The sequence below is a fragment of the Arvicola amphibius genome, chromosome 2, assembly GCF_903992535.2.
Source record: "Arvicola amphibius chromosome 2, mArvAmp1.2, whole genome shotgun sequence".
NCBI classification, from domain to species: domain Eukaryota; kingdom Metazoa; phylum Chordata; class Mammalia; order Rodentia; family Cricetidae; genus Arvicola; species Arvicola amphibius.
Window position 1 is genome coordinate 46781298 of NC_052048.2, and position 22157 is coordinate 46803454.

Consider the following 22157-nt stretch of genomic DNA (forward strand, 5'->3'; position numbering starts at 1 on the left):
TCCCCTTGCCCTCTCTGGTCACCTGCCTAGCAAAGAAGTCTTTTCCAAAGGCACAGGATTATATCCATCAGTTCACGATAAAGAATAAGCTGAGATGCTGCAGAAATGAAGGGAAATCATTGGCAGAAATGCGCAAGTGCCTTTGCTTACTACTTTTGATTTGAGTTAATAGTAGAGACGGAAGACAGTTCATCTGACAGTGTGAGACTCCCTATGTGTCTCCTTTCATCACTAGTTGTCAAAGGTGGTCCTGGGGCAGCAGGATCCTCCTCTGAGACCTACCGAGTCACCATGTCTGGGGCTAGTGTCCCATGAGCCCTCAGGAAGCACGGTATGTGTTCACGCTGGTCTCACGTCTTGGTTAAGCCAAAAATCCTGAAGGAAACTGGACTAACACTTTCTGGGAGGTTTGCGGAAGTCCTTGTTAGATGCGTAGGCAGCACAGAAGTCACGTTGCACCAGACGGAAAGTTTAGCCATCTGTTGGCTTGAAAAAGTTCTTCTCCTGGGGAACCTGTTGTTTTTCAGTATTTAACTCAAGGCCTCACACATGCCAGGCAAACACTTGACTAACTTACCCATAAGCCACCATCTCCCCAAGTCCATGCTCAATAACCTTTAAAAAGTAAACTATCCAATAATCTTCAGTTCCCACATGTAAGATAGAAGGTTACTGTAGTTTTGTTTGTAAAAGCTAATCATACTTAGTTTGTGTGCACCCACAGTGCCACCATTGGCCTTCCTCACAGCACCCCCTCTGCAGCAGCATCCTCCCTCCTGCTTGGACAGACCCGCCCCTCCCAACAGAACAGTAATATAATTCATTTCCATCAATGTGGATGGCGATGGGCAGACTTCTCCTGCCAGAAGAGAATGTATTTTTAAGACAGACACTGCTTTGAATCTTTGTTTTCAGAAGTTTGGGAAGGAGTAAGTTTGGGTAGGGACATTCTTCTGGTGACGAGCCATATAGCTCTGACGGGAATGATGAGACGTGAAGGCTAACACCACTTCCAGGGGAGGTAGTTCAGGTTACATTCTCACTGGATCCGCCAATGAGGCATCAACGGCTGGGGCTAGGGAATAGCTTAGGGCAGAGAACTCCCTACCATGTGTGCAGCCCGAGGTTCCATTCCCAATATCACAAAAAGAAAAAGAATCATTGATGAATTTTATTAGTTACTTTCCCCTTCTGTGGTTAAATACCTCATCAAAACCATCTAAGGGAGAAGAGCTTGTTTGGGTGCACAGTCTTGGGGTACAGACCATCATGGTAGGAATGTGGCAGCTAGACTGTGAAGCAGCTGGCACACAGCTACAGCCAAGAATCAAAAAGATGGCACTGTTGGCATCTAGCTCTCTCTCTTTCCTTCTCATGCAATCCAGGACCCCATCCTGTGAGGTGGTACCGCCCACAAATCCAGGAAGGGGCTTTGGTGCTTAGTTAAGCCTTCCTGGGAACACCCTCATACACATCCTCACAGATGTGTTTCCATGGTGCTCCAAAATCTGTCAAGTTGATGGTATAGGTGTAGGTGTAGGTATAGGTATAGGTGTAGGAAGAAAAACATTGAAGGGAGAGTATTTATTACCTACAGCAGACCTCCGTTATCCATACATCCACTTTGGGAAGATACACCTACAACACAGCTCGTGATGCTTCTTCTGAGGGATTATATTGTCATCTACAGCTGTGTTTCCATTGCCAAGGTCATTCACCTCATCACTAAGAGGAAAGGTGAACATAGTCCAACAAGAAGTTCCACTAGGTCACACATGGATGAGTTCAGTACAGTATATGGTATTTTATTAGTTAATTCCTTACTGGGTCTTTGCCATAAATATTATCATATGTAGAAAAATACAGCATGTCTTCTAGTGGGGGGGTCTCAAAATAAATCCCCTGTGGATTGGGAGGCGGGGAGCAGGCTACAATCACCAGTCTTTTGAGTTCCATTAATGCTTTGCTTTCTATTGCCACGAGAGACGTTGTTGCTTATGCTTGACTTTTCCTTCCTGTCCAACACTTGATGTCATTGGACTTTTTAATTTTTCAAGTGACTATGGAGAGGTATCTCATAGTTATTGTGTCACTTCAGCTTGACTTTTATTGGGGTCCCTGATTTTATGTATAATGCATATTTTCTATTTCTGAGTTTCCTTTTGGTGTGTGAAATGGCTGCTAAAGTTTTTATTTCTCTGTTGAGTTTTCCAATTTTTTTTCTCTTGGCTTTCGGGACTTTTAAGAGTACAGCCTGTGTACCAACTCATTAGATTGAAGTATTGGAAAGTCTCTTCCATACATGAAAGGTTTGTGTGTCTCTCTGACATCTTTCAGGGAACCAAATGCATCTTTTTTATTGTGGTTTGCATTTTGTGTCTGTTAAGTGTGTTTTCTACCTCAGAGCCATAAAGATGGCCTCCTTTATTCTCTTCCATGCATATTTTATAAGTTTATGCACAGATTTAGATCAGTCTTGTCTTTCTGGGGTTTTTTGTATATGATACAATGCTGAAGTTCAACTTCATTTTTTTCATACATGAATTTTCTAGTAGCCCTTCGATAAAAGTGCAACTCTTCACCCATGAAGAGGAATTGCCAGTTTCTTCATGTATTTTCTATTCTGTCCTGTTGATCAATGCAATTCAATGACTATTGCATGGCTCTATAGTTATGCTGTAATTCTTGATAGCTGGGACAGCAAGTCCTTCCCCAAGGCCACTTTGTTTGCTTGAAACTTTGCTCATCTGTGAACATGTGATGCTCAACATGTCAATCAAACTGGCAGTGTGTTGTTAGTGTTTTTCTCAAGGGGTAGTGAGTTCAAATAGGTATCCTTGCACCATTCTTTCTATAGCTATTACCTTGGATGTCTTTGCATTTACTCAATATTTAGTACAATTATTAAGAAGAGATCCAAGAACATATATATTTAAATCTCTTCCTCCCCCAGATCCTGATGGGATCTATATTATAAATAGGAATAGAGAGAAATGAGATTGACTGGCTACAGATCTTTTAAAACATATAAAATGTGCTCCCAAGATGGCTCAATAGGTAAAGCACTTGCCACATAAATCTGATGACCTGAGAACCCACATAACAGTGGAAGGAGAGAATTGACTCCACAAGTTGTCCTCTGACTGTCACACATGTGACAAGGTGCGCACATGCAACCCCCACTGCCACACACAGGATTCACACACACACACAATTTTAAAAATGCAAAAATTGTTTTTGCAAAGTAATAAAATGTTGGATGTCAGCCCACCATCCTGGTACTTGTGAATGGTGTTAGAAACAAAAGATCCCTATAAAACTCGGGCTAGCTAGATAGCTAAATTGGTGAACTCTGGTTTAGGGACTCTGTCCCAGCAGATACAGAATGGAGTGTGCTCAAGGAAGATGCCTGGTGTTAACCTCTAGTCTCCACACATGTGCAAACACATATTGCCTTACATATATATATATATATATATATATATATATATATATATATATATATATATACATGCATAAACAATGATATAGCTCAGTGGTAAAGTACTAGAATGAGACCCTAAGTTCAAATCCCCAGCATTGAAAAAGAAAGAGAAAAGGGGGAGGGAGAAAGAGCTATAAAATGCTGCTTTAATTTTTCTTAGTATAAAGTGTTCGGCAGTAAAATTTCTCTCCCATGCTATAGCATTTGTGGCAAAAGAAAGAAGGCATCTGTCAGACTCCAGTTAGAATTCGTCTTTTTATACACACTTTCTCAGCATTTGCATGCTTCTAGCTAAAGAAATATGAAGAATCAAACATGCCTCTTTTGTGAAAAGCAACACATGACCTGAATAACACAGGCAAGATTTCCTCTGCACAGCTTCCTACCAATGGGAGCAGAGTTAATTTGAGAGACATCTGGGGGAATCACAGTTTTTCTCCTAGCGTGTTAAGCAGTTTACCCTGACAGACACGCTTCTGTTTTACCATACGTGGCAACCATTTACTCCCCCACCCACCCACAGTGCCAAGGCATATTACATTAGAAGTGGCATGCATCTTAATAAAAGGAAACTCGGAAGATTACAAGTCAATTTTGCTTTATCAAGCAGCTGTTTTCTATTTGGGGCATTGCAGAAAGGTAGAGGGAAGTTACTCCCCTTAGTAGCAATATTTTCACCAACAGGAGGTGAAAAAGCATGTCAGTACCCCCCCATCCGTCGTCACTGTCCTGTTGCACATCTGCATTGCATTGTGTTCTTCCTTACCTGGTTATGAAATGACTGTCAGCCATAGCTTGTGGAGCATACTCTCTGCATCTTAGACACCATCTACTGTGCTCTCCATACATAGGCCGTAGCCATGTGTTTCTGACAAGGGTGTCTTCTGGTTTCCCTGGAGCTGGTATTCCCCCCATGGTTTTCTTTCTCTCGCTGGAAAGTTTGTGCATCTAACATTTTTAGTGTCAGGCTAGGTATTTAAATTCTGTGTTGTCCCGGGTGTCTGCCTCACTTCTCCCCAGCTATGTAAACGAAAACATCTCACTGAAGGATCTGAGACCTGAGATGACAAAGTATCTATCCCTCAGGAGGAGAGGGGGGAAGAAATTACCAGTGAGAGATGAGCACAAGAAGTTGAGCCTCTTCCCAACCAGATGAGGGTTTCAGAACCAACCTGACTCCCTGTCTAACCATAGTTAAGCAAACCTGAGGGACGTTCAGTGCTGTATTTTTTTTTTATCCTTGAATTGCCAGTGAGGACCCAGCACAAGACTTGGTTGTCATACTTATGTTACACTACTGTGGAGAAGGACAGCCGTGTGCATACTTTACGACAGGACTCTCACACCATCTTCACAGCACCCTTCCAAGTGCGGACGCTCTTGTTCACTCATGTAAAGATGAGACTTTTGGGGCTACAGAATGGCTGACTGGCTGGGGGTCACCCAGACAGGAGATAACAGAGACAGGATCATAACACCAGGCTGTCTGACTCAGTGACAGGTGGGACACGGGTTCCTCCAGGACACACAAATAGATCTCTCCTACCTGACCTCATACATATGATGGAGAGAACAGTCCCTGTCCCTGGGTGGCTTGAATTCTAGAGAGCGACGAGGCAGAGAGAAGAAGTTATGCTGGTATAGTGCCTCGGCTTTGTGTGGTTCTAGAACTCACCACGTGAGCACAGGAAGCAGCTCTGTTTCCTTCCTCAAGACAGAAGTGATCTGCCGCTTTACAGGTGAAGTGGGGTGTTGGGGTGATGCCTTACTCACTTGTGAGTCCGTCTGGATGTTGTTGAAGAAGGAGAGGGATTCCACTGCACATTGTCCAAGTCTAGAATCACCAGGTTGTCCCAAAGAACTGTTTGCTGAAGGCCTATTGTGTTCTCCGAGCCACAGCTGAGGGAGACATTGAGAGCCCTGGTGTCATGGGCTACATCAGGAGGTACCCTTTTCCTCTGTGTCTTTGTTGGGAGATCTGAAGTGGTCTTGTGGCTGTCATTGAGCAGTTGTGGGAAGGTGCCTGGGCCTCTGTGCACCTTACAGTCTTCCTTCAAAGCCTAAGCGAAAGCTCTTCTACTGGATGCTGGGAGCATTCATCTGTGCTATCTGGGGACCCTAAGACATGGGCGGCTTTGAATGTCAACATGTCAGATGAACATTGAAGGCTCTGGGAACCAAAAGAGAAAGCAGTACTAGAGGGAATGAGAACAACCAGGCTTCCAAAATTGGGGTATTGGTATCCATAGAGACGGGTATAATGATGGATGTGTGCTAGAAAGGTCAACTTTCTTGGACATCATCAGGTATCATTGGTGCTAGGTCATTTCTTTGAAGGTAACAATGGAGAATGGACTTTAAGGGAAATATGGAAGAGCAAGATGTTTTTGAAATGCACAGTTCACTAGGAGAAAGTGTCCCAATTTCGGTACTTCTTCAAGTTATCTGTTGAACATATCCATTCTACCAGATAGAGATAGTCACTGGGCATAATGCCAAACTTGCAAGGTTACCATCTTCACAGTCCACCCAGAGTGGGGGAGACATCCATCAAGTTCTCCCAGAGCAGTGATGGCCCATGACAAGGGCTAGGAGCACCAAAGGGCCTGAGGTCCAGGCATTGTGGCTGGAAACATGAAGCTGTCACCTGGACAAGGCTCCAGGACAGAAGAAGCCTGTGCTCTTCAAGGGCAAGTGTCTCAGTAAAGGTTTTCTCGTGTGCACATATCACAGGCTGGCTCCAATCCAGAGCAGGCTTTGTTTCCTAGGGCAGGCTCGCATTAAGCACGTACCACTCCAGTTAGCACATATGCAAATACTTAGGAAAGTAGACAGCACTGTGTGACCACCATGTATATTTAAATGAAAGCATGTTTGAGGAAAGCAATAAAAATATTAAACACAACCCCATCCTGATAAAGAACTAATATAGGGGAAATGAGGCTTGCAGTCACCAACCTAACATGCATATTTGTTTAGAGCTGTACATCCACACGAAGCAAAGATAGCCTGTGCCATACAGTCTAGATTGCAGTGCCCAGGACAAGGGCATGGCCAGAAATTTCCTCTGTGCACATTAAGCCATGCTACCATGCTTGCCTGTAAGGTCATCTGTAAGTCTGGATGAAATGAGGTCAGAGCCAAGCTTCAAGAGCTTTATACTGTTGATTTCAAACTCCGCTAAGGAGAGATTTAAAGGGGAAAAAAAATCCCAGACCCAGACAAAAGCAGGGGGAAATTTACCGTTGCCTAAAGCAACTAGAGAAATGTGTGCATCCTCCCATGGCTGTCTCCACCATTCCCTGCGATGGGAATCCAGGTTTTTGCCGCTAGCAATCTCATTGCTTTGCTCAGAGCCACACAACACTCAGCTGAAGCGGAGCTGAGAGTCTGTCCCCACCCAGCTGGGCAGCCTGGCTCACTGTACTGAATCATCAGCCCCATCCTCTCCTTCTACCCTCCGATAGCTTACGCTGTAAACACTTAGTTACATTTCTTTTTCCAACCTCAGCCTCCAAGTTCTCAACAGACTCCTCCATCCCCTCTCTCTCTCTGGAAAACACTTCCGTTTCCTAGAATTCTAATTGCATTATCAAGTGTTTTGTTTGGTTCATTAACTTCTTCCCAGATGATTTCCTCCTGGTAGATTTCTAGCAAACTCTACCATTGTCTAATAAATCATCTTAGGAATGCTGCAGGTTTTTCTCTCTTGGAGAGACTCTGTCCACAATGCTAATTCCTACATCTCCACGAACATTAGGATTCTGCCTCCTTTCAAAATAGTAGTCCTTTGGGGGGGGGGGTCATGATGCTCAACAGCAAATGAGAGGCTGCTGGAGTGAGCTAGGCTAAGCCCTAAGGTTTCAGTGAGAGCTCTGTTGGAGCATTCCCGAGGTTATTTCATCTCATCAGACTTGCAGGCTACAGAAACAGTTCAGTTGGTAGAGCGCTTGCCTAGTGTGCACAGAGCTCTGGGTTTGATCCTCAGCACTAAATAAATCAGCTGTGGTGGCACATGCCTATAATCCCAGTCCTTAGGACCCGGAGCCAGGGGGATCGGAGTTCAAGGCCAGCCTTAGCTATACAATCAATTGGAGGTTACCCTGAGCTGAATAAGATCTTGTATCAATGAAAAACTAATAAAGATACCCTTTTCTAGTGATCTCAGTTAAGAGACTTCTCTGTTTGACTGCTGCTGAACCCAATAGTCAGGGGTTGTCCCAGAGGACCCACCACCCAGATACAATATCACCATGTAACCAAAACAGAGACAAGAAAATGAAATCAAGAGGGTTTAACTGAGTATCTACTGGGTGGGAAAGGACTCCCGGTCCATATCCTGCTTTCAAGATGTAGCAGGATGGTTAGGGAAGAAGGGGTGGAACCATGTCTAAGAAGATGGCTAATGTTCAGGCCGCCCATTTGAGATCATCAGGAACAATGGAAGAGGCCTTGGTGTCAGGCTAACAAGGCTCCTGACATAATAAAGGATAATGTCATGGCTGGTGGAGTGGCTCAGTAGTTCAAGTGCTTTCTACCCAAGTGTGAGGATCAGAGTTCAGATCAGTAGCACCCACGTAACAAGTAAGTCGAAGGATTACATGTCTGTAATCCAAGCCCTGGGGAGGAGGCCAAGGCACTTGGATCCTTGGTGCTCTCACTGGCCAGCCAACCTGGCTGAATTCCTGAGCTGTAAATTCAGTGAGAGACCCTGACTCAGAAACAAGTTGGAAAGTGATTGAGGACAACCTCTGCAACCTCTGACACACACACACACACACACACACACACACACACACACACATATATATATAAATCTCTGTCTCTCTCTAACACACACAGAGGTGCACATACACACACAAAAATCACTGTTCAGAGCAGTTCTCCAACTTTCACTAAGGCCCAGAAAGGCTCTGGGGTTTCTCCTGTGGCTCTGTACTAGGTTGTTAACTATAGGACATGTTGCTACCATTGAACCAGCTGGCACACACCACGCAGGTCTCGTAGTCTTTGAAGCCAGTTTGCACTCTCCACAGAAGACTCATTTTTAATTTCCGCCTCCTTCTACAAACATGTCACCACTCCTGCATCCCTGATGTTCTCTGCTGCTAAAATATGGAATTATTTTGCCATCCTCATTTTCAGGGTCTAATCACAAAAAGCAAGAATCAATTATTATAATGGGGCCGTTCTTTAAAGCCCCCCCCCCCCCGCAGCCACAAAGTTAAGAATGCGCGTCATTTTAGTTCCTACTTTACAGGTGATAAATACCCAAGAATGCCACCATCATTCTTGTTGTTCCATTCGTCAGCCACATTTATAAATCTCTGAGAAAGAAGTACAAACTTAACTTGGTTTGTGATTCACGACGGTTCTAAATCTCACCCATCGCCATCTCCAGAGTCAGCCGTCTCCAGTCACTTCCAGTGGCTCTTCCTGCACAGCCAATAGTTCCCAGAATTCTACAGTAATTTCTCGTGGTGGCCATTCAGTACCTTCATATTTCAGTGGAGACAACTTAGGATTTATACGTTCTAGTAATAAAAGTTGTCTCTGTTCGAAGGGAAGGGCTTCGACAAACAATGAGTATTCTGGAGGTTCAGTAGACATGCGTCAGGTTAGTGTTCAGGCAAGCCTTGCAATGGAGTACTCATAGTGTTATAAATGGTGTTGGAGCGCGAGATTGAAGGTTTTGGTTTTGGTTTGTTGGAGTCAGGGTAAGTTGGTGTTTTGTTTTGTTTGTTATCGTTGTTGTTGTTTGGTTTTTTGAGACAGGTTCCCACATGGCAGGAGCTGGCCTCATACTCACTAGATAGTTGAGAGTGGCCTTCAGCTCCTCATTCTCCTTCCTCACATCCCATCGCTGGGATGATAGACATGTACTATTATGTTTGGATAGATTTAAAAAAACAAAATTAAAACAGGATACAAAGTTGGTATGGAAGTGTGGGTGGATCTTCGAGGACCAAACATGATCAAAACACATGATATGGGATTCTCAAAGAACTGATCAGAAAATTAGAAATGATTTTCACACAAGGCAAGAGAAGGAAATATTTCCCTCTCCAGCCTAAATTTCCCTACCAAGCTAAACAGAAATCGCAATTAAAACATACAGGATTTGAGCAGGGTTCAGGAAATACTAACGTTTTGTGCTTTAGTTTAGTGCCCCTTCCCCCCACATGCAACACTGCTCTCCATAGTGACCCCACTGGTGTGAGTGTAGATCCATTGCTCTAAGGAAACCTGAGCAAAGGGGGTGACCTCCTACCTGCAGAGTCCAGACCTGCAGTCTTCTGCCTGGGAAAGAGTGATGGGAGGGGGAAAAACATTCTCTGTGGAAATCATAATGAAAATGTAGAGAATCACCAGGTGTGACATTGTTTTGAACTGTGAGTGCCCATTAAGAGTGCCGCAATATTTTCTACTTTCCTGGAAGATTTACATATATTATAATATACATATAGTATATAGTATATAATATATAATATATGGTATGACATTAAATATACTTAATTAAAAGATAGTGAAAAGAGTAGTAAATAAATGAGGTGGTACACATGTTGATATGACTATAGCAATTGTTTCATTATATATATGTATATTTATAAACCTATACTTTCAATATACATTTAATGTATATTAATAGTAAAATTTAGTGTAAAATCTAAATTTTAAAAAGCCACTTCACGTGCACCTTCCAGGGGTCCTCAATGTGCTTTCTGTCTCAGTACTTAACAGCCCTCACTCCACCATCCCGGTCTTTCTGTTCACAAGGTTCTCCTCATCAGCATGTTGGGTCTCGCCTCAGGACCTTTGAATATGATTACACTCCTATCTGAAGTATTCTCATCCTCCTTATCTCTCTCTTACTCATCCTATTTGTGCTCACCATCTCTTGCTCGTGGACGCTCCCTCTGCCTAGCACTTGCTCCTCTACCCCCTCCACATTCTCACTCCTTCACCCACTAGTGGACTTACTACAGGCTGCCTTCTTCATCAGACTGTGAAGTCTGTGGGGGCAGCTCCCACGTCTGGCTTTGCTTGCCCTTTAGGGCCATAGCATCACGGGTTATTAACTAAATGAATGAGCCACTGCGTGTAAAATACTGTGCATAGTGGGTGGTACACAGAAGATGCCCAGAAGTTCTAAACATCATTATTAACTCGGAGAAGCAAAAAGTGACTGTCACTACGCACCTTTGTTTGGTCCGAAGAACATTTAAAATTCTTAGCATAGCTCATAATTATTCTAACCTATTTAAAATGTTGGAGAGACAAGATGACAACTCTTAGAGAAGAGAAGGGAGAATACCTATTCCAGTGGTCTACCCCTAGGCTGGCACCAGGCTATCAGCTGATCTGGGGTTCAGTGTCCATGGCTGTGCATTGCAAGCATGTGGTTTCATACAACGGCACTTTCTTGAAGGATCCTACCACATTCCTTCCAGTGGATGTTTTGCCTCCTGAGACGAACCACTTGGCTATGCAAAGCCAAAACTAGTTTTGAACCAAGTGCTATATGTCATAATCCTCCTCTTTCTTTGGATGGAAAACAAAGGAAGAAGAAGGAAAAAAACACCCAATTGCTGGTTGTTTGGATCAGTCTAAAATTTTGAAAAACAAATCTGTAAGAGCTAGGAAGTCCGTTTGTAGCAGATCTTTGTTAGCTTTGATTTTTCCTGGTGTCCATTGGTTTGTTGCTGACCTTTGTGTTATGTAAAGAGTGTTAGGAAATTTCAATATCTTGCTAAGAAAAGCTTGTGAAATTGAGGACATTACATCCAATGAGCATCTTTTAACACTTGCTCTATGGCTCTGCCTCTCTTTAGGACTGAAGGGCTTCTAAGTGTATGATGTTGCTCTTATTTTTCCTGTTTTAACATCGCTTTTGTCCTTACTGCACCATTTTCGTTGGTGTTCCATCAGAGGAGCTCATAAAACACCTGGAGGGTGTTTGTAGGGCACATGCACACCGAGATGTGATGTGACAGCTCAGAAAGAAACGCATTGACAGGCAGTGTCAGACTCCCCTTGCTTTCAGCTTCTCTACCATTGAGCACACAGGGGCTGGGATAGGGTGGGTATCCAAAACTGTCTGGGGGCCAATCAAATATTAACATTCATGAGCACTATAACATTTAGGGATTGCTTAGCTAACCGGGCTTTATTTCTGCATCCAAGATGCCAGGGTTGTTAATCCTACCTACTTCTTGGTGGGCCTTACTATGAAGACAAGACTGGGATGGTCATCTTGACTGTCAGCTTACTCACTTTAAGAAACAGAGTATTAAGGAAGTACACATTTGGGTATATGAATAAAAGTGTGTCCAGAGGAAATTGAGTGAGGGAGGAAAGTCATCCAGAGTGTTGGGAAAGGGGAAACTGACTGAGCAGTGGTGCTTCCTGACCCTCCCAGATGTGAGCAAGTAGCCCCCTGCCGCCACGGCTTCTGATATATGGTCCCTGCCCTGGGGACTGCACTTCAGACTGCGTCACAGTACGCCCTTTTCCTTTTCGGTTGCGTTATTGTCAGTTTTTTAAAGACAGCCATGAGAAAAGAAGCTGACACAAGGATCAGATCATATATGCAAAACATCTAGCTCTGTGTGTGACCCGGCACAGGCACCAAGGACGTGGGGTTCAGAATGTCAAGCCTCAGATGGACCACAGGACCCAGAAACACATCTTTCCTGGGATTTCTTGGGTGATTTGTTTGGAATTTGGCTTTTCCTCACATTTGCCAGGTGGAATGTTCAGTCCTGTCTAATATTAACTCCTGGGTTTCTGAGCCGTTATCACTCCTACTTTATCAGCGTGTGGAGGGTTCCCTCTGCAAATCAAGTCATTGATGGCAATGACCATCATCACAGATTGCTTGCTGTGATCAAGGCCTTGAGCGGTTTCTCTGCGGGATCTAGTTAATTCTGTCAACACCCAGTTAGCTGGGCCCTGCCATTAACCCACCTCACAGGTAAGTAAACTAAGACACCGTGATTTGAATACCCTGCTCAAGATGACAAAGCACATAAGTGCCCACTAGCCAAGCACTCAGTCCACAAGCCAAAGTGTGAACTTGGCATTGACTTTAGTCTATTGATACCCCAGCTCTTACACATCTTCCTGAGGATCCGTGAAGATCATCCTTGACACTTAAATCATTGTGGTGACATAAATGCAAAACACTACTCGACGCTCTTTTTAACATTATTTAAAATTCCTCATATCAACAGTTCTGTGGAGAAATCTGTTTGTGTTGAGCGGGGAGAAAGGGGAGATTGATTTTTAGAGGCTTGAGGGTAGACTTTTTCTTTCAGGCAGCTCCTGAGGAAAACACCTAATGAGCCAAAAGTTTATGCAAGCGATTTCTGAAAGCATCAGAAGTTTACACCAGAAAGATGAAACATATCAGAAGGAAATAGTGCTATAGGCTTCAGATATGACGCTTGCACGAGCCTACCAGCCTCTCCTCCCCCAGTGTGCCCACATGTGTGTTCACAGTTAGATGTAAAGCCAGTAATGTTGACTTTAAAAACAGCAAAGCTCGGCTAATCTCAGCATTTGGAAGACTGTGACTGGATGATCAAGAATTCAAGGCCATTTGGGCCAATGTAGCAAGACTTTCTCAAAATCCCCAAGACTAGAGAGGTCACAGGGCCCTTTCATAACAAGTGTAGGGTCTTGGATTGTTTGGTTGTTTGTTTCGGGTTTTTTGTTTGTTTGTTTGTTTTGTTAGCACCTAAGAAATGCTTTGGAAGTTCATCAGTGTCTATTTTGAATTTGGACAAGCAAGATCCTTGCCAGCCCTTCTGTCCTTTTCTGCTGGCAATCACAGCCTCTCCAATTCACCTCCTGGCCAAGCACACTGCCACTGCTCAGCCAGAAGCAGTAGTCACACAGAGCAGAGGGTCTGGTGTTGTTATTTCCATTGTGGGTATATGGAGAGGTGGCTTTTCTCACCTGAATGACCTGAATGACCCCACCTTGTCCCTGACAGTTCAGAACCCAGGGACAGGAGCTGAGCTTAGCCAGGGCCTCCTTACCCTTCTTTTTAGCACATCAGTTCCTGTCTGCAGCATATCCTTAGCCCCAAAGCAGAGAGTACTGTGATGCTGTGTTAAACCTATGAAGCAATGATCCCGTATAACTTATAAGTCCCAGATCCTCTCACTGGACATTCGTGTGCTTTATGCTGGTGCAGTCACTCAGGTATCGACACAGACTACAGGGAGATGGGGCCGTGGGCACACCTTGACCCAAGTGGCCAGCATTAGGTGTCCTAGCAGATGTTGCTCAGCTACATTGACTATCACCTTCGAATAGCGTGAACCCATGTGCATTTTGAGCACTCATCAAACATGCTGAGTTTAGTGGACATGTAGGGACCACGTTTAAAATGAGATGTTGTGGTAATGGTATCAAGGCTAGACATTAAAGAGAGGGGTGAGATGTGGATCAAAATAGGACCGTTACTAGAGAAGGAAGTATTTAAAATAGTATTTCAAGTAGGTGCCAATGTGACTTTTAGTATCTATTATTTTAAAATACATCAACTTATTATTCAGTGCCTAGACATCAGATATATTCTTATTTAGGAAGAAACATAAATGATTTAAAATGCTCAGTAGCTAAGTTAGACACAAGGAAGACTCCTTCAAAGAAGAAAATGAGCTCCCAGGAAAGGAACTCAATGGCAGGGCACCTCCTGGGCTGACTATGTGCATGCCCCGAGTTTGAACCCCAATATCACATAAAGAAAGGATTACTCAGGCCACAAATTCAGTGGTGGAGGACACTGGGAAGGATTAAGGGGGGATTTTGCAGGTGAGGAAACTCCTAAGACAAATTTAGAAACTCCCAAGGACACTGTCTGAGGTGCCTGCTAGAGTCCAGACTACCCATGTAGGTTCAAGTGGTTACTGCATAGGAACCCAGATCTATGTAAGTGTAGTCTAGGTGTGTGTGTGTGTGTGTGTGTGTGTGTGTGTGTGTGTCTGTCTGTCTGTCTGTCTGTCTGTCTGTCTGTCTGTCTATTCTGTGTGTGTGTCTATATGTCTATGTATACCTGTCTGTGTGTCTATGTCTGTATGTCTGTGTGACTGTCTATATGTCTGTGTGTCTGTAAGTGTCTGTCTATATGTCTGTGTCTGTCTGTCTGTATGTATGTGTGGCTTTGAAGGGTAGTGTCATTCACAGCAGTATGATTTTTAAACACCATTTGTTTGTCAAGGTACATATTTTTTCTTAACAGCCATAACGCCTACATTTAGAGAAGTCGCCTCTTCTACTCCTTGCACCCTGGAGCAGATCATAAATTTGAAATAAATTAAGACACATAGAAGTTTCCTGAATTAAAAAAAAATTATCCAGGCTAAACCAGGGCCTGAAACCTTTACCTCTCTCCCCCATCGTGTGGTTTATCATCACCTCTTGATTCAGTGGAATCAAAGTTTTAATTAGTTTGACAACAGAGGTATGATATTTTATAAAATGGAACCAGTGCCCCTGTATTTAATTAAATGATCCCTATAAAAGTTGGATTTTAGCCAGGGGCACAATTTATAGCAGTTCCGCTTTAAAACTACATTAGCATTTTACGCTGGGGTTATTTCCATGTGTCATGGAAATAGAGGTGATTGCAATAGGCTCTGGAAACCAAATGACTCCCCATACGTAGATATTTTCTAAGTTCAAGAGGCTAGGACATGTCTTTTATTTGTGTTACGTTTCAGTTGCAGCAAACGCTGAAAGCTGCAAACCTAGGTTCGTGAGTTTTGTTTTCAACTTTATTTATTCACTTTATCTGTGTGGTAATGCAGGCACATGCTTGTCATGGCACAGGTATGGAGGTCAGAGGGTAATGTTCAGGGTTGGTTGTCACTTTCCGCCTTGTTGGAGCAGGATCTCCTTGCTCCTGCTGCTACGCTGGATGCTCCAGGCAAGCAAGTCTCGCCTCCACCTCCACTCTGACCATAGGAGTCCTTGAATTACATATGCATGGCACCACATGTGGCTTTTCGGGTTTTTATTTAAAAAAAAATGGGTACTGGGGATCAAACTTGGGTCATGAGACTTGCACACCTGGCACTTTTACATGCTGAGCCACCTCTCTGGCTCACTCCTGGATGTTGAGTTAACACTGTATGACCGCAGTAGGATTTCTTGTGTCAGTCTGTGTGATGGGGAAGCAACTGTCCTAAGTCTCTGGGATATGTGGTCTCCAGAGCTAAATCAAACCATTCCTGGATTGTCTTACTGAAACGCCATCTGCCATGCTGTCTTCTGGCCATTTCTGAAGTGGTGCCTATGTACTGTTGTTTTATACTCCCTAAGAAACACTTCTGGTGGCATTCAGACAACCAAAAGACAGATAGCCCTAGCCAATACAGGTTGATTGAGCAGATGAGTAAAGATGGACGGGTGGTCAGTGAACCTCGGCCCCCAATGGACTATCCACCAATTTTGTCTTGTTGTCATGACAAACTATAGAAATGACAGCCACGAGTACATCCTTATAAGAGCAGTAGGTTTACCCAGGCTTCCTCAGAGCCAGGAAGGAATCCTTCTGTACACTCGAGCCTATCTATCTCTTGTCACAGAAGAACTTACGCTGAAGGATCTCTTTAAGGTTCCTTAGTGTCATGTCATATTTTCAATGGTGCTATTTGCCCGGAGACTCAGTGATTGGATTTTTCCATAATTGTCCCTCATTCCCTGGGGGTGTGGGGGTGGGAGAACCAACCAGAGCCTTAGGTGAATAACTTAGGCATTTAATTTATAATAAAGATAAACTTTGCAATCAGCATTTCTTGTTCCAAAACATTCCATTTACTTGGTTTTAGAGCTGCATAAAGTGTTTTAAAGGCAATCTGCTCAATTGGGCGAGTTAATGATATTTAATTTGACTGGGCCAAACGTCACTGGGTGTGCGTCCCATCCCTAATCGCAGCCATCATCAGCACCGTTGTGTGTAATGTAGATGCCATGCTAATCCTGAGAATAAAGGTTGTCATTTTCGGTTGGCTGCCAGCATGCACCAGAGTCATCACCTCGCTAAGTCTCTCAGCAATGTGATTGCAAGATGACAGAGTAATAAGTGTTATGTGCACGAGGTAATTCAAAACAAATTTGGCTGCAAAAACAGATCGTCTAGGATAGTAAACTCCCGCCTTGTCTCATCGTCTTTTAAAGGAATGTAATGATCCTGAAAATACCTTGTCAAGAAGCTTGTGTGGCAGGGGTCAAGTCCTCTGAAATTTATCTGTTGCCACCCCCACACCTCACCCCTGAGGATTCCAAGTTGAAGCTTGAAATGATTTATGCATATACTGTTAGTTTAGGAACACAAGATGGGCGGGAAGCTAGAAGCCTGCCAGTAAACAAATGCCTCTCAAGGTAACTTCCCCAGGCTGAAGCCCGATGATTGTGATTTGTGGATGTTTTCTCCTGGGAAAGGGGCTGTTGTGGTATTAGACTGACCTTCAGCACTGGAGTCTTTAATACATTTTACATCGGCATGTTACACTATTGTGTATATTATCTGAAACTTCATAATAATCCAAAGCATCATCACATTGTAATTAAATCTTCCTCCAGTAAGGAAATAGATCCCAAGCCCTTAGCCAGGATGCCACCTCTGGCCTGACCCCACAGTTATATATCTGGTCATCCTGAGATGTAAGAGAAAAATCACTGGGCTTTTTTAGGTGTGAACTTGAACGTGGGAAACCACGGGGCACTTTAAGAATACTGCACCATTAGGCACTGATGTTACATTAGGCACAATGACATTCCGTGTTTCATGGAAGGATATGCATTTCTCAGACAGTACTGGACCACTCTCTTTCTCTATTGCTGAGTAGAAGAGATGTGACGGGTGCCCGCACAGTTAAATTCAGAAGACCCCCACATTGAGTCCCTCAAGATATGGGGAATTCTTAGTTTAGACTGAACTGCACAGGCCCTTCATGTAGCCCTTTTTGGGTGTTGTGTGAATGTTCACGTGGTGGTTCTAGCACAGGTTTATGGAATTTATGTACGTAAAGCCTTCTCGCCATTGTTCTGTAGCAATAAGCTGCTGAAGATGCAGACGTTAGTACACATGTCCACAGAGGCTTTCTATGTAGATAGGCCATCCTAAGAAAGCATTGGAAAACGCTTATGTCTACTTTTACAGTATGCCCGAGCATATTATACATGTTATGTTGTTTTGGACTATAGAAATTTAAGATCCAAATCAAACACCTTGAAATCTAGGGACTATATCAGCAGAATGGATTGTTGTCCCTATTTTTCCTCTCGACCATGGTCCATATATTAAGTTGGCCTCACCATTTAGTTCTCCACATGGTCCTAGGAGGCCACCACAGGCAGAATGGCTTTTCTAGAATCCAAGAAGGGCCAGCCCTATTTCACATCTATTTAAAAAAAAAAATAAAACAACCTCAAGCTTCCTGGCAGATTCCTCCTCTAAGTCTCAGGCCTCTCCATGAGTAGACAGAAAGTACAAAACCACTATGGTGGACTAAGACCAGTCAGTCAGAATACACAGCTCGGGTGCCCCTGTGATGGTAAGAACCCTGATCAGATGGGAAGGGAGACCAGTGTGAAATCCCTTAGCAGAGGATACACAGAAGAAGTGATGGATGGGTGACCAGTCTGCCTGCTGCATTAGTTCAGATATTTAAATATGTTTAAGTGTGTGTGTGCATTAGTCCTAAGATATAAGAGAGTGTGTGTCCATTAGTTCTAAGATCTAAGAGAGTGTGCATGCAAACAAAAAGAAGAGCCTCCTGTGAAGAATCCCTTTACATCTGGAGACTCCTGCAGTCTAAGTTCCTTCTCTTCTTACTCCATTTCATTGTGTATTTCTTTTTCCTGTCCAACTTTGTTCTTTTATAAACTATAACATTGATGTGTTAGGAAAATTCCCTCTGGTAAGTGGTCTGCTGTTCATATGTAACATCATATATTATACAGATCCCATTCAAATTTAGTATAAGTCAGGATATATCCCAGAAGGAGTGTGTTCCTGCCAGGGGAGGACATCAGCTGTATTATTCTGTCACTTTCTGTCACTTATTCCCTTGAGAAAGGGTCTCTCGGGGTTTCATCTTGTGTTAACTGTGTGGAGTTAGTATTGATAGTAAGTACCATTTGGAAAGCTTTGCATCCTGTGTCTTATCTCAGCCAGGAACTGCCCATGGTTTCACATGAAGCATCCTGGGGACAATAGCAGAGAGAGAGAGAGAGAGACAGAGACAGAGAGAGAGAGAGGAAAGGAGAGGAGAGACAGAGACAGAGACAGAGAGAAACATAGCTCTACTTTTTCAGCTCCCTAGAAAAGTGAGTTGATGATAGTAGGCGTTCAGTAAAAAGAAACATTGAAGCTATAGGAGCAGCAACATGCTGCACAAATTGAAAAATTGAGCAGCTATCATTTGCCTAGTGCTTGGTCACTGGAACTCTTTCTTCCTTTATAGTGTATCTACCTCTGGCCTATATATGCTATTTGCTTGACATTTGCTGTGGACTTTTTAAGGAAAATAAAGACTTTACACAAACTGGAAAGACTACACACCATGAAAACAAAACAACATAATTAATTTCTAGTTAGTTATTCCCTGATGCAGGCGTGGAGCCTGAGGCTGCTCTTTTCTTCCATGGGGAAGATGAGCAAGTGATGAAATTGCATTAAAGGCATTCTGGGTGGAGGCCAAGGCATCCTTGCTGTGTGCTTTATTACTTAATGGCAGATCTGTACCCCTCCACTCCAACCTCTTTCCCCACTAGCTACTCGTTGGAGAGAACTGAAGTTCTCGGGTACCCCCAACATTCTCCTTCCACTTGGCTCTTTATACGTAGAAGCCCTCGAGACACTAACAGATCTCTCCAGTTTCTGCTTTATGATAATCTTCCCATTCTAAATATGTCTCGACAGGTCAATGGCAAAGACTTATCCCGAGCAACTCATGACCAGGCCGTGGAAGCTTTCAAGACAGCCAAGGAGCCCATCGTGGTACAGGTGTTGAGAAGGACACCTCGAACCAAAATGTTCACGCCTGCCTCAGAGTCTCAGCTGGTAGACACAGGCACCCAAACTGACATTACCTTCGAGCACATCATGGCCCTGACAAAGATGTCTTCTCCCAGCCCACCTGTGCTGGATCCCTACCTGCTGCCTGAAGAGTAAGTATCCTTGCCATGGCTTGCTAACTTGCTGAATATGGCCAAAGACTCTGGGAAAATTGGCTTCTTCCTTTCCATGGAGAGAAAGAAATGAATGCATCTTATAATTTTCCTCCAAGTTGCCTGTGTTTAACTTTATTGTTTATAGAGGCAATAAATCGAGTCCTGCTCAAAACTGCTCTGACATATTAATGACTTTATTATAACCCTGGAGCAGAGTTATTCAAATTATATTCTAAGAACAAAATTACTTACAACTGTTGTAAAAGTTGTGTCGGAATAAAATTTAATCACTGCAAAGGGTAATTTGAAGATTTTCTAGTTACCACTGGAGGGAATGCTGATAGTCATTTTAAATAGACAGCAAAGTAAGCTGCTGAGTATAGAAAGTACCCTGGAGGTTATGCACTCTGCTTCCTTGGGTGTCATTTCAACCCTGCATCCATGCACAAAACCCAGACCTACCCCATACAAATAATTACTGCCATGTGCCAACTGTGTAGTAGTTGTGATCAAACAGACATCAGTAATACCTTTCTCCATAACTCTACCTTCTACAGAAAGCATGAAGCAGTTCAGAGACTTGAGGTCACGTAGATTTGCTGCCCAAACTAATGTCTACTGTGGAGTCAGGGTCAGCCTGTTTTGCATTGGTTTTTTTTTTCTGTGCTGTATTAAGATGCAGATGCAAGTCATAGCTGTCTCATAGGACTAAATGAGAATAATGTGTGCCCTGTCATCGGGTAAGCCTTCAATTAAGTGGAGGCAATGACTGGTAATTCAGGAACAAGTCAAGAATGAGAAAGCTACCAACATCGCTGGCTGAAAGATGCCCAGCTAAACCATTCCCCATAAAACCATGCACTCTGCAGGCACAGGTTGTTTAGCTGACACAAGGTACACCTGCCTTTTCCCATCTCGACCCCATCGGGGTTCAGGTAATTGTCTGGATGCATTATTTCAAAGGCATTTTCTGCTCTTGCAGGGAAGCCTCTGAGCCATACCTGTTGGATTTCCGCTAGTCATCCAGTAGCTGAAGTATGCACACATCTCCCGTGGTTCTGTCAATTCCCAGACAAAGGCTTGCCTTTCATCTCATGGGTTTAGTGGTTAGCTGTCATCCACAACCGGGGCTAATTCCCCAGTTGACAAGAGTGAATTCTGGTGCAGCTGACAGCATGAAAAGGGAGAAGACAGGACCTTCATGTAACGCTCACCATTCGCACAGTGTACAAGCTTGCAAAGAACTGTCACCTCCCTCCTTTGCCTGGAGAGAGAGAGGGTTCTGCAGACTGAGGTCCTTCTCACTGCTCCCTTATTTACCTAGACAGCATTGGTTCTCAGCTTTCCTAATGCTGTGACCCCTTAATATAGTTCCTCATGTTGTGGTGCCCCAAACCATAAAATTATTTCACTGCTACTTCATAACTGTATTTTTCTACTGTTACGATTTATAATGTAAATATCTGATTGCAGAATATCCAATATGTAACGCCCAAAGGGGTCACAACCCACAGGTTGAGAACCACCACTGTAGACATCAGGTGTTATAGACTAAAAACCTGATCAGCGCTCCCTAATTCACCTATAGACAATGGGTGCTGTAGACTGAGGGTCTACTCAGCATAATGCAGTGACTCTGGTGGGAAGGCAGGGCTACCCGATCTCACCTCTCAGCCATGATACTGCAGTGTCCAGCTGAGCCTGGGAAGCATCTGGCCCTTTCCCTGAGCATGGCCTTAAAACCAGTTACTTGACTCTACAGGCCAGACTTGTGCTTGTGTTATTGATGGCCCCTTTAAGACTCTCAGATGTTGAACTGTCAGGATGACAGGCTTTTTAGAAGCCAAACCCCTAATTTCTTCTTAAGTCTAACTAACATGACATGACTTATCCCCTTGAGGGAACTTGAGAAATGTCACAAAGTCCAGAGGTCAGGCAACAGCAAGACTGCTTGTTGGGGTTGAGCTGGGGGGCTGGAGGGGGGTGTTGGGTTGATGATTGAAAGCCCAGAACTTCCAACAGGATTCTCAGGTCTAAAAGCCCCTTAAGTGCAGGCAGTATATATTGCCTTATGGGTCTGGAAACAGACAGCCTGCCCTTCCACCCATGTCTGACCTATTATTTCAAAACTAAGTGGCTGTCAGGGACTATCAGAGCCCCCCTGATTGCTACCTGACCTGTAAAAAAAGTGCAGCTTTGGGTCCCCAGCCAAAGGCAATTTTTATTTGCATCTGGTGTGCAATTCAAAGCCCCTCCAGAGCTACTGGCCAAATGTGCTTTAATTCCCATCGCTGTTGTTCCTGGAGGTTCCATGAACACCATTTCTAGGAGATGCCGGGCTCAAACTGTGTGTTACATGTGTTGTCCTAAAAGCATGAGTGTTCTTGGCTTTCAAGTAGGATAAGGGATGTACACACACACTTACACAAGTACCCATGAGTACTGGCTCCTGCAAGGAGGTGTAACATCACACACATGTGCA

General features: G+C 43.7%; 1 protein-coding gene across 1 annotated transcript in view; it reads left to right on the forward strand.

Annotated features, from left to right (window-relative positions):
• The window catches only part of Pdzrn3 (PDZ domain containing ring finger 3), a 229417-nt gene that overhangs the window by 190847 nt on the left and 16413 nt on the right, over positions 1–22157 (forward strand). The window contains exon 4 of the mRNA XM_038319199.1: positions 19425–19672. Within this exon, the coding sequence (XP_038175127.1) occupies positions 19425–19672 (248 nt within the window). The remainder of the gene's footprint in view (positions 1–19424; positions 19673–22157) is intronic.